This window comes from Propithecus coquereli, unplaced genomic scaffold (genome assembly GCF_000956105.1).
Source record: "Propithecus coquereli isolate 6110/MARCELLA unplaced genomic scaffold, Pcoq_1.0 Scaffold81, whole genome shotgun sequence".
In the NCBI taxonomy this organism is placed as follows: Eukaryota; Metazoa; Chordata; class Mammalia; order Primates; family Indriidae; genus Propithecus; species Propithecus coquereli.
In genome coordinates, this window is record NW_012154285.1 from 5,751,172 (window position 1) to 5,766,529 (window position 15,358).

The 15,358-nt window shown below is 49.0% G+C and overlaps 1 protein-coding gene across 1 annotated transcript in view; it reads left to right on the forward strand.

Moving 5' to 3' along the window:
- Positions 1 to 3,102: 3,102 nt before the first annotated feature.
- Positions 3,103 to 15,358, forward strand: part of CCDC63 (coiled-coil domain containing 63) — a 31,617-nt gene continuing 19,361 nt past the window's right edge. The window contains exons 1-4 of the mRNA XM_012663530.1: positions 3,103 to 3,162; positions 3,543 to 3,712; positions 6,605 to 6,794; positions 14,467 to 14,586. Of these exons, the coding sequence (XP_012518984.1) occupies positions 3,154 to 3,162; positions 3,543 to 3,712; positions 6,605 to 6,794; positions 14,467 to 14,586 (489 nt within the window). The 5' untranslated portion in view covers positions 3,103 to 3,153. The remainder of the gene's footprint in view (positions 3,163 to 3,542; positions 3,713 to 6,604; positions 6,795 to 14,466; positions 14,587 to 15,358) is intronic.

The following is a 15,358-nucleotide window of genomic DNA, read 5'->3' on the forward strand; positions in this document are numbered from 1 at the left end:
AACAAGCTACATTCATCCAGCGCCTGTCACGTGCTAGGCACCCTGCTAAGTGCTTTACATACATTATTTTATGCTGAGACATGGGTGCGGGTATCCCCATTCTACAGATGAGGAAACTGAGGCTCAGAGAGGTGAAATCACACTGTCAGTGAAGGTCAGCTATCCCCAAGTCATGCTTTTAAAATGGTGCATTATAGATCCACTTAGAACCCAAAGAGCCCTGGAAAGTAGAAGGGCTCAATAAAAAAAATTGGAGCTGCACAAAACTGCAGAGTTGAAAGAGGTCCCAGAGTGAGCACGCTTTGTCCAAACCTTATCAGTCAGGTAAACCCTGCGACAGCTTCTACCCACGCCTTGAGGGCTCATCCAGAAATGATCAAGATATGGCACCATTGTCTTACACCATTTCCCTGCCTGTGGGAATTTTCCCTCACATAATGATTTACCAAAATTCAGTTGGCCCTAAACCCTCTGGGGTATAACAGGGAAAAGCCAAAGTTCCTGCATTGCCAGATACTATTGTCCTATCACCCATCAACTTGAGAATCATTTTCAAGGTAGTGTATTATGTAAGTTAGGAATGCTTTAGGCTATAATGAACAAAATGCGTGATGAGTACCTTAAACAATAGTGACACTGGTTATTTCACTTAACAAGAAGCCTGGAGGGAGGCAGTTTCAGGGATGGGGCAGTAGTGCACAGTGTCAATTAGGACCTAAATTTTTTCCCGTTTTTCTTCTTTGCTGTCCTCAGTGTGACAGTGATACTTCTCCTCATGGTCATGGGATAGTTGCCACAGCACCAAGCATTATGCATGCCTCCATAATAATTTCTAAGAGCAGGAAGAGAGGGGAACATGGACAAGCTCTCACTTTGTGTCACAAAGGAACAGAGTAGAATTCTCCTTATGTCTCATTGGCCAGATATGTGGGTCACATGCCCATCCTTAGACCAATCATTGACAAAGGGAAGTGGGGTTATCGTGACTAGTGGGAACCAATCATGTCATGCTCTGGAGCTGGACACACTGAGGGAGACACAATCGGGATTGTGTTAGGAAGAAAGAAGTCGGGGTTACAGTCATGCTAGCTTCTATAACACATACATCTCCACGCTTCATTGGCTTAATTCAACAGAAGTTAATGTCTCATTTATGTCACAGTCCAATGAGAATGTTCACGGTTGGCAGGTAACTGCTTTCGCAGTTGATTTGGGGAACTGTTTTGTGACTCTGCCTCCGATAAGTGTCAGATGGGGTAAGAGAGGGTGGAAAAGTCACATCCCCTTCTTAGAAGTTAGGGTCTGGAAGTGACACATTTCCCCTCTGCTCACATCCCATTGGTGACAGTCCATCACAGGGCCCTGCCTGGGTGCAAGAGGAGCTGGGAAGTGTGACCCCTGGCCAGTGAGTGACCTCAAGCAACTCCACATCAGGGGAAGGTGGCCATTGGGGAGGCAATGAATTAATCTCTTCTCGGCTGATCTTATTACATCCTTGCTTTGAAGGGACATCCAGCCTTTTCCAGACCTCTTTGCTAGTCACTTCCCTCCAGGTGCTGCCACCTATTCTAGACCATGAGTCATTCTCTGAACACTCCTTTTATTCACTTGCTCCTCAGTCTTTGCCCAGGCAGTTCTCTTAGCCCAGAATTCCCTCCCAACTTTTCTTCTCTGCCTATAAACTCCTATTCATCCTTCAAAACCCCAAGTGAAAAGTCATCTCCTTTGTGGAGCCTTTTCCACTATTTTACCCAGGGTAGGCTTCATGCCACCTTGAAGGCTGACTCACCACTTAATTCCCTACAACTGTTAGCTTTATTCTTGGGCTACCTGCAGAGGCAACGTGGCTGTCAGCCACTCCCACCCGCACTCACCTAAGCTCAAGTGCAGGAGGAAACAAAGTCTCTCTCTTCCTGAGTGTTGAAGCCTTAATTCCACTATGCACTCTACTTGGACTAGCTAGGGCCACGTGCCCATCCCTGAACTAATTCCGGGTCAGGGAGCTGGCACTCTGATTGGCCCATCCAGAGTCATATGCCCCAATCCTGAAGCTGGTGGGGTGTGGCCAGCCCCTGGGGAGCAAATAATGACCAGGAGGGAGGAAGAGAGGGTGTGGCTTCCCACAGGAAATTCGGGATATTGTTACCAGGAGATAGAGGATGCTGAACATCCCTCAAACTCTTGTAAACATTGACCACACTGGGTCTTTGCCGTGTTGAACCACCTGTACCGTACTGTATCATCGCAGCTACTGTTTACTGGGCACTTACTATGTGCCAGGCACAGTGCTAAGGTGACTTATAGATTCAACGACCTGCGAAGTGGTTTCTAGAATTTCTCCCATTTTCTAGATGAGGAAACTGAGGCTCAGAGAACTGAAGTGACTTGCCCAAGGTTAGTAAGTAGCCGTGGAGGAATTTGAGCTGAGATCTCATGGTGGACACAACCAATGCCTTAAACCACTGCATTGCAGGGCCGCTCACTGGTCGCAAAGCTAGAATTTCTGCTTTTGGATCCCAGCCCCTGCCGTCTGAGAGGGGCAGTGCGGTGGGTCTCATGGCCTTATTGCGCATGTGGGATTAATTTTGTACCTTCCTCTGACTACCTGTGCGCCAGATGAAGTTCAAGCTGTGACATGATAAAAATGCCTCTCAGTACTGCTGGCTCCTGCTGTAAGATGGGAGGGTCGGGGTCTCCCCACAGCTGCAGCTGAAGTTGGGTGCATTTCTCTTTAACCCCATCTGGGGACACAATGCCCTAATGTCATTTTGCCCCCTCTCTGGGAATGCAGGGAGCAGAAGGGTAACCGACATACCAGAACCATCTGCCCAGCTCCTAATAATAAATGGTGAGAGGAACAGGTTCCAGGCAAACATTGCTTTAAACAACAACAAAAAAAATGCCTCTTCTCACACCCGGGCAGCCATCTGCGTGTCCTCCCCATGAGCCAAGCTGTGGGCGGAGGAGGGAATTGGGGACTGGAGGGAGGGGAGGAGGTGCCCGTTCTGTCCTGCAACGCCAGCAGGGGTGGCTCACGAGGTCTTTTCCCTTTGCCACTGTGGACAGGGCATTGCAGAGAGAGAGAGGCACACTCGTGGCTTTGACCTCCCTGAGGACGGTGTCTGAGCAGAGGGAAAGCGCGATTCCTTCAAGATGCCAATGGTAGGTGATACGCACATTCGCTCATCTAACCCTGGCAACAAATCTATGCGCACCCATTTTAGAGATGGGAGGCTGGAGGCTCAGAGACCTTCAGTGACTTGCCCGAGGTCGCACAAGGTGGCAGAACCAGAACTTGAACCCAGAACTCCCCCACACAGCAAAGCTGCCTCTTCAGTATGCAATAATGAGGCCAGCTATCTCTCCACCCTAGCAACCCAGGGTGGGTCTTCCATGCAACAGACAGGCAGCTCACATCACCCAAGGGGGGTCTCCCACTTCCAGCCCTGGCCCAGCCCCTCCCCCAGCCCTTGAGCTGAACTGTGGGCTTCTCCCGTCGCCTGACCCGTTGCTGCCTCCGCGCCTGTCCTTGTCTCACCCAGTCAAGGAAGCAGAGGAGAAAATCCTCCGCCGCTCGCCAGGAACCTTCGGAGAAGGTCAGAGAGCAGCTGGCTGAGGCAGAGCTTCGCAAGCTAAGGCAGCAGTTCAGGAAGATGGTGGAAAGTCGGAAGTCCTTCAGCTTCCGCAGCCAGCAGAAGATCATGAGTCAGTAGTAAGTGAGCGGCGCAGTTTTGCGCTGAGTGACCTTGGAGGAGAGTTTGGGGTTGCGTTTCCTGGTGCTTGCCTACTCCCCTGTGTCGGGGGCCACTTCTGAACCCAGTGTGGGGACTCCTGTTCCCAGTTGCAAGAGAAACCCACTTGGGATGGCTTCAGTGGCGAGGGGGACTGAATGCAGGGCGTCTCGAGGACCCCTGGAGAACAGGACACTCGAGTCTCAGGGAAGGACCGAATGCAGGAACCACTTCTGGTTCTTGTTTCTCTCTACACGAGTTTTGTTCTTTTCTCTCTGAATTTCAGCCCTGGCTTGTGGGAAATGGCTGCCCCAACTCTCGAGCTTGCCGAGCTACGCAGAGAGACCGTCTTGAAATCAATTCCAATTCCCAATGCCCAGGAGAGGGAGACTCTGATTGGCTCAGCTTGGGTCAGGTGTCTACTCCTGGGGCAGTCAGCTTGGGGGATGGGTAGAGGCATAGGCTTTGGCTGTCACCCTATGATCCTGCCACAGAAGTGGGAGGGTTCCCAGAGAATGCCAGAATCACGGGGCTGCGGACACCCCAAGGACGTTTCCTATTGGTGTGTCCTTAGAGCACTGCAAGATAGAATATTTAAAATTGGGTTGCCCTAGAGATTATGGAGTATATTATTTCTTTGGGCAATAGAAAGGTGTTCCCTGGGGTTGAATAAACAAACATTAAACAGGCATTCTTAGATTCCAAAGAAATGTAATTCCTTAGCTACATCCGCATTGTTTATAAAGGCAGGAACGACTGTCCGTTATTAGATGTTCGATGATGTGGGAAATTCAGAGGACGGAGAAAAGGGATTCTTTAGATTTTCCATAGATTCAACTTACTCAGGGCCAGGCCTAGTCCATATGGGACTTCCATGGGAATTTTTAAAGAGGCACCCTTTCTCAAGACACTTTACTGCCATCTGTTGGAAAAATTGTCATTATGTAGGGATTTTGCTAGAACAAGAAAAAGTGTCCCGTAGAAAAGAGTAATAAATCAACAAATCAGGGATGCGTTTTCAAGTAATGGCACTTCCTAGGGCTGTGCAGTCTACAACCTGCACATCTGTGCCTGGCCACCCTGATTCTCAGCCTACCTCTGGTGGGCATCAGGAAGTACCTCCTTCCTGGTGTGTCTGTGACAATTTTTCTTGAGTCTTATCCTTCTGCACCCCCACACCACCCCACACACAGGGTTCTGGCTCTAAGTCAGTCTCTTTGATCTAGTTTCACTTTGATGGAACTGAAAAGGAGGGAGTGGAAAAGTGGAGATTTTAGGTTCTTTAGAGTGAAACACCTATTAAATATAAATAGGGCCAGAACTGAGGCGCAGTGCCTAGGGTATAATATTTAAGGAGGCGCTTTTTCCCCAGTGCTGACCCTGTGCTTAAAGCACCCTGACAGTGAGCGTCTCCTTAAATTTTGGGGCTCCTTCCTCCCTTTATCCCAGTCCCAGCTGGGCACACACAAACCTTCCTTTTGCTCTTACCAACCCTTCCTGAAAGCCTAGCTCTGGTAGAGGGTGGCACTGTCTCTCTCTTTCTTCTTCCCACTTAATAAGGACCCCCTTCCAGGAGGGGCTTAAGAGGGTACAAAAGTCCCAGCAGGTAGGTTGAGAAGACCGGGCTCCCGAGGTCACTAGCCACATGTGGCTATTTACATTTGTAATTAATTAAAATAAATAAAATAAAAAATTCAGTTCTTTGAATGTGCTAGCTGCATTTCAAGTGCTCAATGGTCACATGTGCCTAAGTGGATGCTATCAGACCCTGCAGAGAGAGAATATTTCCATCACTACAGAAAGTCAGCAAACTATGGCCCACGGGCCCAATCTGGCTGGCTGCCTGTTTTTGTAAATAAAGTTTTATTGGCACACAGCCACGCCTATTCATTTATACATTGCTCGTGGCTACTTTCCCATTGCAAGGGCAGAGCAGAGTAGTTACAACAGAAACCGCATGGTGGCCTGCAAAACCTAAAGTATTTACTGTTTGGCCCTTTATAGAAAAAGGTTTGCCAATCCCCACTCTAGAACATTCTTTACTATTCTATAGCAGTGCTTCCAAAACTTGACCATGCGTACGGAGCACTTGAGGCTCTTGTTGCAGAGCAGATTCTGATCCAGCCGGTCCCTGGGTTGGAGCCTGAGAGTCTATATTTCTCCAAGCTTCCAAAGCACGTCAAGGCAGCTGATCTGCAAACTGCTCTAAGCAGCGAGTATCGGTTCCCAGAATTTTCCAGAAACTCAGCCTCCGTGCCATTTCCCATCGTTCGGTTGTTGTGCAGTCTTCCAAGCCGCCTTTTCTCTTTCGAAATCCCCCTGTTTTCCCACATCCCCCACCCTGTCTCTTCTCCAAAGCAGACGGAGGAAGGGGAAGGAGGAGGCTGAGATCAGCCCATTTAATAAATCGTTAGCACCCCAAGTAGAGAAACGTGGAGGTTAGAGGTTATTGTGCATCTCTGTTGACACAGACTTGAACATCCTGCCTGATGGGTTTGCTCCTCATTACCAGAGGTAATTGGCTGTAGAGTCTGGGAGGATGGTCTGCAGACTCAGACAGATGCCAGCGAGCCGCTGGCAAAAGCGAACTTGAGGGCTTCCGCCATGTCTGGGTAATGGATTTTTGACAAGGACAGCTGCAAATTGTTCCCTAGGAAATAAATGCCCTGAGGAGCAGTTGCAATTGCAGTGGACTGGGTCTCAGGTGATCAGCGTTCCAGACCTGGATCCCAGGCCGCGGGCGAATCCTTTTCAGCCGCTTGGGCGGGAGGTACCTCTCTCTGCCAGTCCGCTGCCGGGGCTACGGCGCCTGGCGTGTTGGAGCAAGGTAAGCGCAGGGGTGCAGGCTGAATCGTGGGCTGCTTTCCCAACAGCAATGAAATCAAGACCCTGAAGGCAGAGCAGGATGAGATCAGCCTGCTTTTGAGTCTCACGAAGTCCTCGAAGAACACAGATCTGAACGAGAAAAACTACATGGAGCTGCGTTTCCTGCTGCAGACCAAGGAGGACTACGAGGCCTTGATTAAGTCCATGAAAATGCTGTTGGCCGAGCTGGATGAGAAGGTGCGGTCTTTCTCTTAAAGGGTTAACCAGAATGCAGAGCAAGGGCGAGGAGTGGGGGGTACCCATGATGCCTCAGGCCACATCTGACACCCCAGTATCCACCATGACTGCTTGGGAGAGCCCTCTAAGTGCCACTGTGGCTATTGTCTCCACTCCCTTGGGACCTCCGGGCTCCCAGCATCTAGGTTCAGCCCTATTAATCTGTCCCTCCACCAAGCTCCCTCTACACTTAGAACAAATCCCACATCCTCACCAGATCAGTTAGGAGAGGCTCGGTTAGGCTGCGGTAACAGACTCCACCTCTCCCCCAATGGCAGTGGTTTAAACCAACAAAGATTTCTTCCCTGTTCATGCCACGTATCTGTTGTGGTTGGCTAAGGGCCCTTATGTCTTCTCATTCTGGGCAGAAAACATAGCAATGATGTGTTTTCAAGTGATGACACTTCCTAAGGTTGTGCAGTCCACAACCTGCACATGTGTGCCTGATGACTCAGCAGTGTACTTGACTCTGGGTGTCAGGACCATTTTTTTTTTTTTTTTTTTTGCCTTAGGAAAGAGTTGAGCTCCTGCTCTGAGAGAGAGGACAGATCGTTGATTGGCTCTTTGGGGGCAAATTGGGTGCCCAAAACCTATGGGACCAGAAAATATCAGGTGGTTTAAACCATCTTGAACATTGCCAGGTATTATGGCAGAGAAATACAGTTCTGAAGGGTCTCACACTGGCAATTGAATGCTCCAGTCACTTCTGCTCCTGACTCATGGGCTCCAAATAGTCACGTGACCCTACCCATCTACAAAGGGGTCCAGGAAGTGCAACCCTCCCACGCATCTGGAAGGCAAACAGCTAGAGACATTTGTAAGGCAGCGTTCAGAATCATATCGCTCACTGTAGCTGACCTAGCCCCTGCCTGTCCGGCTGGCTCACCTCAGGGCCTTTGCACATGCTCTTCTGGTCCTGCTGCTTGTCCTTCAGTCTCAACTTCAATGGGACTTTCTCAGGGAGGCTGTACATACGTCTGTCTTGTTCCCACAGTACCGTCCCCACCCCCACCCTGTGCCTGTCCCAGTGCCCAGCACACAGTAGGTCCTCCATAAATATTTACTACTGCGTGAATCTGGAAATCTCTTCCATCTTTCCTCTGCTTCAAGCCCTGCAGTAATTTCCTCTTGTTCTTTCGACAAAGGCCAAACCCCTCACCAGCTCTGCTGCCCCTCCCAGCATTTAATCCGTTCTCTGATCCACCCACAGTGGCCTTCGCCATGACCTTTGAGCCCACGGTGCCGTCCCTCACTTCCGGGCCCTCGCACATGCTGTTCCCTCTGCCTAGAGTGCCCTTCCCCGTCCTGTCTGCACTTGGGGAACTCTTATTCATCCTTCAGGTCTCAGCCCAAATGCTGTTTCCGCTGGGACTTTGTCTTCGTCTCTCCCTGCTAGATGCCCCTACTGCGAATGCCCGAGACACCTTGCACGCCCCTCCCTAAACTCATCATGGCTCTGCATGGCTTGTGTCCAGTCCTGGGTTGTAAGTTGTCGGGGTAGGGACCCTCTGTCTTGTTACCATCATCATCACACCCCCGTTGTCTGGCACAGAGCAGGTGTTCGCTGAACACTGATAAACGAGCGGCTGTATGAGTGAATCGATGATGAATGCAAAAAGAGTCTAACCGTAAAGAAAGGAAAATCGAAGACAAGCGGGGGACACGGGTCCTCAGGAGCATTAGGAAAAGGCAACGCAGTTTGGGATCCTCAAAAGATTATGGGGCTCACTGTCCAGGGCAAACTGTCTTTGCCCAGTGCCATCCCAGGGTGGGCAGGTCCTAGATTCTCCTCCTGCGCCCACCGCCCAGTGAGCAGAGCCTCGTCCTTGCAGGCCCTGCCCAGCCCCACAAAACAGTTAACAAGCCGACGGGAAGACAGCACCTTGCTTAGGGAATACACTTCCCCACGCCGCAGCCCTGGGCAGGGGCCTAATTACTCCCAGCGTCACAAAAGCAGCGTCTGACATAAAGATGCCGCAGGGAATACGACTCCGAATTTAATCACAAGAGCCACGGCGAAACGCGGCTGTGGCAGCTTCCTTTGACAAGGAGCTGAAGATCGAGGGCTCTGGGGACCAGCTCTGGCAGGGGTGGGCATTCCTTCTGAGCAGGCAGTGGCGCAGGCTGGAGATGCCGCCCGCGCGGATATTAAAATGAGTTGCCTGTTTTATGTCACAGGCGAGTGAGGGTTTGCGTTGAGGATGCTGCCTGTGCGTGGAACAGGAAAAGAAAGTAGAGCCGGGAACCTGGCGTGGCCGTGTGTGTCAGGGCTGGGGAAGCCCTTTAGTCTTGCCTCAAGGGACTTGTGTGTCTGTGTGTCTGTGTGTCTGTGTGTTCCAGCTGAAGTCCAAACCACGGCTAATATCAATTGTAAATAGCATTCCTACGCCTCACCGGTTTGTGTGTGACACCCAGCAGTTCCCTTGACACCTGATCATCTGAGCTGCCACCGTGTTTGATGTACCAGTGAGAATGTGTTGGGCTGCAAGTAACAGAATTCTTGACAAGAAGTAGCTGAGTGAGTAGAGGCTTGTTTGTTCACATAACAAAACATCTGACTGGAAATAGACCATCCCAGGGGTGGCTTAGCAGCTCCACAGTGATGGTTTGGTCTTTTTCTCTCTGATCCCCTCGCCTAGCCTTCTCCTCATGGTCACAAGATGGCTGCAAAGCTTAGCTGGTATCAGCTCCTCACATTCATTCTAAGACACGAAGAAGGAGGGGAGAGACTATTTCACAGAATCTCTCCGACAGATTCCCTCTCATTGCCCAGGACAGGGGTAGATGCCCACTTCAAGGTCAGTCACCAGCACAGGGAAATGAAATTTCCAAAATTGGCTTAGAGTAGACCAGGGGTAGCAAATTATTGTATAACTCAAGGGCCAAATTCAGCCTATCTGTTTATGGCCTCCAGCAGAGAATGGTTTTTACATTTGAAATGGTTCCATTTTTAATGGTTAAGTGAGTACCTGCCTTACAGCCTCTTAGTCCTTGAAGCTTAAAATATTTGCTCTGTGGCCCTTTAAGAAAAAAGTTTTCCAACTTTTGGCTCAGACCGGTGAGGCTTTCTGTATCCCCTGGGGCTGGGGTGCAAACCACTTTACAGGCAATAAGAAAATGTTTTGTCTCCCGTGACAGGAAGTACAAAGGTAAGAGCAGCTTCGGGGTGGGTTGATTCAGCCGCTCAATTATGTTAAAGCTCAATTATTTTTATCAGCTCCGCTGCGTTTTATCCTCCGGCCGGGGGCAAGATGGCGGCCGCCACTCCGGGCGCCACATCCGGACGGGACACAGTCTTCAGGAGAAGACAAACTGTCTCTTCCTCTGACTCTCCTTTAGGAGTGAGGAAACTTTTTCCAGAAGCTTCCCAGACATCCATTCTCAGTGCAGAGGCCCCAGCTAGTTAGCCCTGCCCTTCAATATTAACAAGTCACAGGTAGAAGGGATAGAAAACCATGGTTGCCTTGGGGACGTCTTCTGGGGTGACATGGATATGGGGGAGTCACCACCCACTGTGTCCACCTCAGTGCCCTTTGTCACCTCTGCCAGCTGCCGGGCTCTGGACGACTCTTCTGTCTCCCACGTGGCACCTCTTGCTGCCTAAAACCCACCATTCATCGTGCTACTGTGGTTCCTCCATGTCCCTGAATGCGGGTGTAGACCAAGGGTCTCACACTGGCGGACTTCAGGATGGATTAAACCTGACGACATGAAGGCCTTGGCCCAGTCCATGTTAAAATGTACTGAGTTGACTACATGTTAAAGATTGGGAGATTTCATGTAAAAATTCAGATTTCTGGCTTCTCTTTTTAAAAAAATACTAGAAGATCTGGCAATATCGGGCCTGAATTTTCATGGACCCAATGTAACTAGAAAGTGTTGTGGGTGATGCTGCCAACTGTTTACCTCTTCTCTACTCTTTCCTCTGTTCTAATGGATTTCTGATTTTATTCACAGTGGTCATGTGCCCGGCTAAAAAGCTACTCCCATGCTCCTTTGCAGCTAAGGGTGGACAATGAGCTTTAAGGGGAAATCTGTTGGGGATTTCTGGGACGGTTTTGCTTTCCAGATATAGGTCCTACCTCTTTATCCATATTGCATCTCTACCTTCCTCCCTGGAATATGACTGTGAAGGCGGGTGCAGTGACAGCCATCTTATAACCATGCAGGAAAGGCCAGGTGAATTATAGAGCTCTTGTCCTTAACTTCCTTGAGCTACCAAACTTGAGTCAGCCACCTGTTATGAGAAAAAGATAAACCATAATTTGTTTAAGCCACTGTTTAGTTGGGCTTTCTGCAATTTGTAGTCAGCCCATTTTACATTTCTATGCCACCCACCTGGTCACATTTTGCAACCCTTAGAAGAGATTTTTCTCTCAGTGTCCGCATGGTGACAGCTGAGACTGTGCTGTACAGACTTTTTGAAGACTTGAGGATAACCGAAGAGAATTAAAACTCAGCGACGCCAACATGGGATCCCAGATGCAACTGGTCCCAGAATCCACCAAACTCTGCACAGGGCCCCCTCACTCCCAGCAGGAGGCTGGCCTCCGTGTGGCTGATAAACTTTATATGTCACCACACTGAGCACGTAAGCCTTCCTCGTCCAGAACTTCTCAGTTCCATTACAGGACCTGGGCTTCAGACCGTCCCCCATGGTGAATTCAAGCCTCCTTCTCTAGACAAACAGGAACACACCGGCTGGCTTCAAAGGGCAGGGTCCCCTTCATCCCCCTGCTGCCTTTTTCATAACACCAGGGTTCAAAAAAAAGTCTCAGAGCTTAGTCTCAGCTCAAACCCTACGCATAGAAAGCGCCTGTGACGCGCTTAGGATCTGGTACTCACCAGTCTTGAAGGGCACTTGTCTTTAGATAAAACTGTTAGGCTAAGGCCACCTTGCGGGCCGGTTATGTCACAGCTGGCAGTGTGTGGAGGTGACTTGTACGAGAAGCCACGGGGTGAGGTCCCTGAGGCCGTGGCTGGGGAGCATCTGGGCCTGGAGGCCTGGGCTCGAGCCGCAGGGTGGAGGGAGGTGCCAGGATTCCTTCCTGCCAGCCGCGGCAGTTGTATTTCACTTCTTTAAGTCAGGTCAGTTACCATAACGGGCCAAGTGGACGGTGTGTCCGTTAGAAATGCTTTTGGCTGCGAGTAACATAACACCCGACCAAGAGAGGCCTGGACCAAAACGATACTATTTATCAAGTTTTTAAAGAAACTGCTTACCTTGGAATAGTTTTAAATTTACGAAGATAGTACAGAGAGTGCCCACATACCTTCACCTGGCTTCCCCTAATGTAGACCTCTCACAATTCCGTGGGGTATTCGCCAATACTAAGACGTGGTCATTGTTTTTACCTGAACTCCAGTCTTCGTTGGGATTCACTAGCTTTTTCCATTCGTGTCCTCTTACTGTCCCAGGATCCAATCCAGGGCACCACGTTGCATTTAGGTGATTTGTTTGTTGCTTAACAGGAAGTCCTCTGGACACAGGTGGCCTCAGTGTTGTTTCACCTGCTTTAAAAGATTGTGGCAGCCACGCTTTCCCCTGCACTTGACCTTGCATCCCTCCCCTGCAGGTCTGCGTGCCTCAGAGGGAGTGCTGCCCGCCCCCTTCTGCAAGGCCGGCCCCTCCTGTGCTAAGCCTCCCTCAGCCCCGTCCCCACCGTTAGACGGAGACCTCGCTCCATCGTGACGCCCTCCGTCTCTACCCTCTCTCCCCAAGGCGTGCTTTCCTTGCCTCCTTTATCTTAACCTAAAAACCAAGCACAAACAAAACCCAAAACAACACTCCTGCAAGTCCAAGTTACTGCCAGCTTTTTCCCTTTCTAGAAGTTTCTAGAAGTCCTCATCTGCATCCCCTGCTTCCCTTTCTAGGGAAGGTACTATCTCCACTTCCACCCTTGGTGATGGAAGCAACGTCACCTCCCCCAAAGCTGCTTTCTCTGGGGTCACCAAGGACCTCGACCTCTCTCAACCCAGTGGCCTTCCCTCAGCTTCCAGCCTGCGACTTGGAACTCCCAAACACACAGCCCAGGCGTGGATCCCTCCAGGACAGTGTCCTTACACGCATCACTCCCAACACGCGTTTCTTGCCCTTTCTTTCTTCCTCCCTTTTTCCTCCCACTGAGATGTCACTTACACACAGTCAAGAGCACACATCTTAGGGGTACAGCTCAATGAACTCTCACTTGGGGGTACACCCACGTAACCGTCACCACGATCAAGACATAGAGTCCTGCAGCACCAAGAAGGCTCCCTCGGTCCCCTTCCGTTAACTACCCACCAAGGAACGCCTCTCCTGACCTCAGCTCGTGGATTTGTTTGGTCTGCATGTAGTCCTGCGTCTAAACCGCCTCTTCTAGAACATGCTCTTCATGCCTGGCTCCTCTCAGTCAACACTATCGCTGCCAACACCCCTTTCAACAGCAAATAAATACCTCTTTACAATGCTGCCATGAAATTCACAGAAGGTAGAACCCTTTAGCCTTACTTATTCTTTTAAATCAACATCATGCTCTCATTATAATATAAAGGAGAAATAAAAGTTATTTATACTAAAATTTTTATTTTGATATGTGCACGTTCTGGTTTGACTCACCTAGAACAGGACAGAGGACCCGGTAGTAAATATTTTGGCTTTGCCGGCCACATGGCCTTTGTCACAACTATTAATACTTAACTCTGCCTTTGCAGCAGGAAGGCAGCCATAGACAATATATCCATGAATGGGTGTGGCTGTGTTCCAATAAAACTTTATTTATAAAAACAGGCAGTGGGCCAGATTTGGCCAAGGGCTGTGGTTTGCAGATCCCTGGCCTAAAAGGTGTAAACAGAGACCTGTACTGCTACGTAAAATCACCAAGGATTCGACAGCCGCACTGCAGACTGCTTCAGGCTCGTAGTATCCACAACTCAAAGAACATGATCCAGGTTGTGCTACTGACATGATTTCCGGAATGGTGACCAACTCTTGGTAAAGTTCCAAACAAATCAAAGAACAATCTTCTCTTGATTTATGCAGTGACTATAGTCATGGATAATTCAGTGTCCATTAGGAATGAGTGAAAAATACGGTGTGTATACACAAAAAAGATAGTCTCATTCTAGGTACAGAACATTATAAAGAGGTTTTTCACCTATATAATGCCCAGAGGGACACATTGGGAGGTCACAAAGGATGGGGGTGAGTCTTAGATGTCTGGTGCTGTCTTACATGTTGCAGGGTGTGTGGCATCTCATGATCCACATATTAAGTGGCACTAGTGCCCCCGTCATTGCAAAGCCAAAAAAAAGAAAAAAGAAAAAAACCACCATGAGGTTATAGAAGGCGCCTTGGGGACAATGTCATTTATGCTGGAAACCAGAAGCATAGGGAGGCAAAATTTATGTCCACATGTGAGTAAAATTTACATGCACAGGTGAGAGCAAAAACTCTAAATTGCCTCATTTTACCCAAAACTGGCTAAGATTAAGTTGACTTGTGTGGGCCTCCCAGAGATAAACTAAGATTCTATTTATAGAAAAAGAAAGAACATTGCGGTTTTTGTTTCTGCACACTTGAGTGAGTGAGCTGTAGAATGTGTACCCATGCAGATGTTAACACAGCTGGGCTTTCTCTCTTTCTCTTTTTCAGATTGTTCAGATGGAAAAAAAAATCGCAAACCAAAAACGGATCTTCTTAAAAATGCAGGAGGCCAACAACCCCCGGAAACTTCAGAAACAGATCCACGTTTTGGAAACCCGTTTGAATCTCGTATGTAAGGTGTTCTTGGCAGTTTTGCCAGCAGCTCTGACCCGCTTTGCTGAGACTGAAGAACGGTGTCTGCTGGGCCATTTAGCAGAATGCACCCACTTCACTGGCCCACTCGGGAGAAGGTTAACTAATGGTGGACATGTAGACCAGGAAGCCTTTTAGAATTTACCATCCACCTTAGCAAAGGCTGCTGTCCCCTGAGCCCCTCCCCGAAACCCCCACCTCACCCGGGATGCCTACTCCTAGTTCCCTGTCTCGAAAATTCTTGCTTGTTTTCAAGAAACAGGTCACCAGGCAGAATTAGTTAGACTTTCCTTCTCCATGGCAGTCTTCTCATGTCTCTATTATAGCTACTGTCTTTTTTTTGTTGTCAATGTTGTCTCTAAGAACTCTAAGGCATAGACGTGTATAACATGATGATGGGAAAAGTGACAGTTCCTAATCACCCTCAATTTACAGTGACTTTTGCATTAAGCAGGATTTTCTAAATTGCAAAGTGGCTTAAGCAAAAAAAAAAAAAAAAAAAAAAAAGGACTGTACTGATCATAGAACCGAAAAATTCAGAGGCGGAAGTGGGGCCTTCAGGCATAGCTGGATCCAGGTGCTTCAAACATGTCTTTAGGACATAATCTCTATCCATCTCCCCTCTGGGTAGACTTCATTCTTGAGTAGTTCCCAATGTGAACAATTGTGAGCAAAAAGGAAACATCTCTTTCCTAACAGTATAATTTTATTACCCATAGGTCATGCTGTATATTAGCTCTCTAGACTT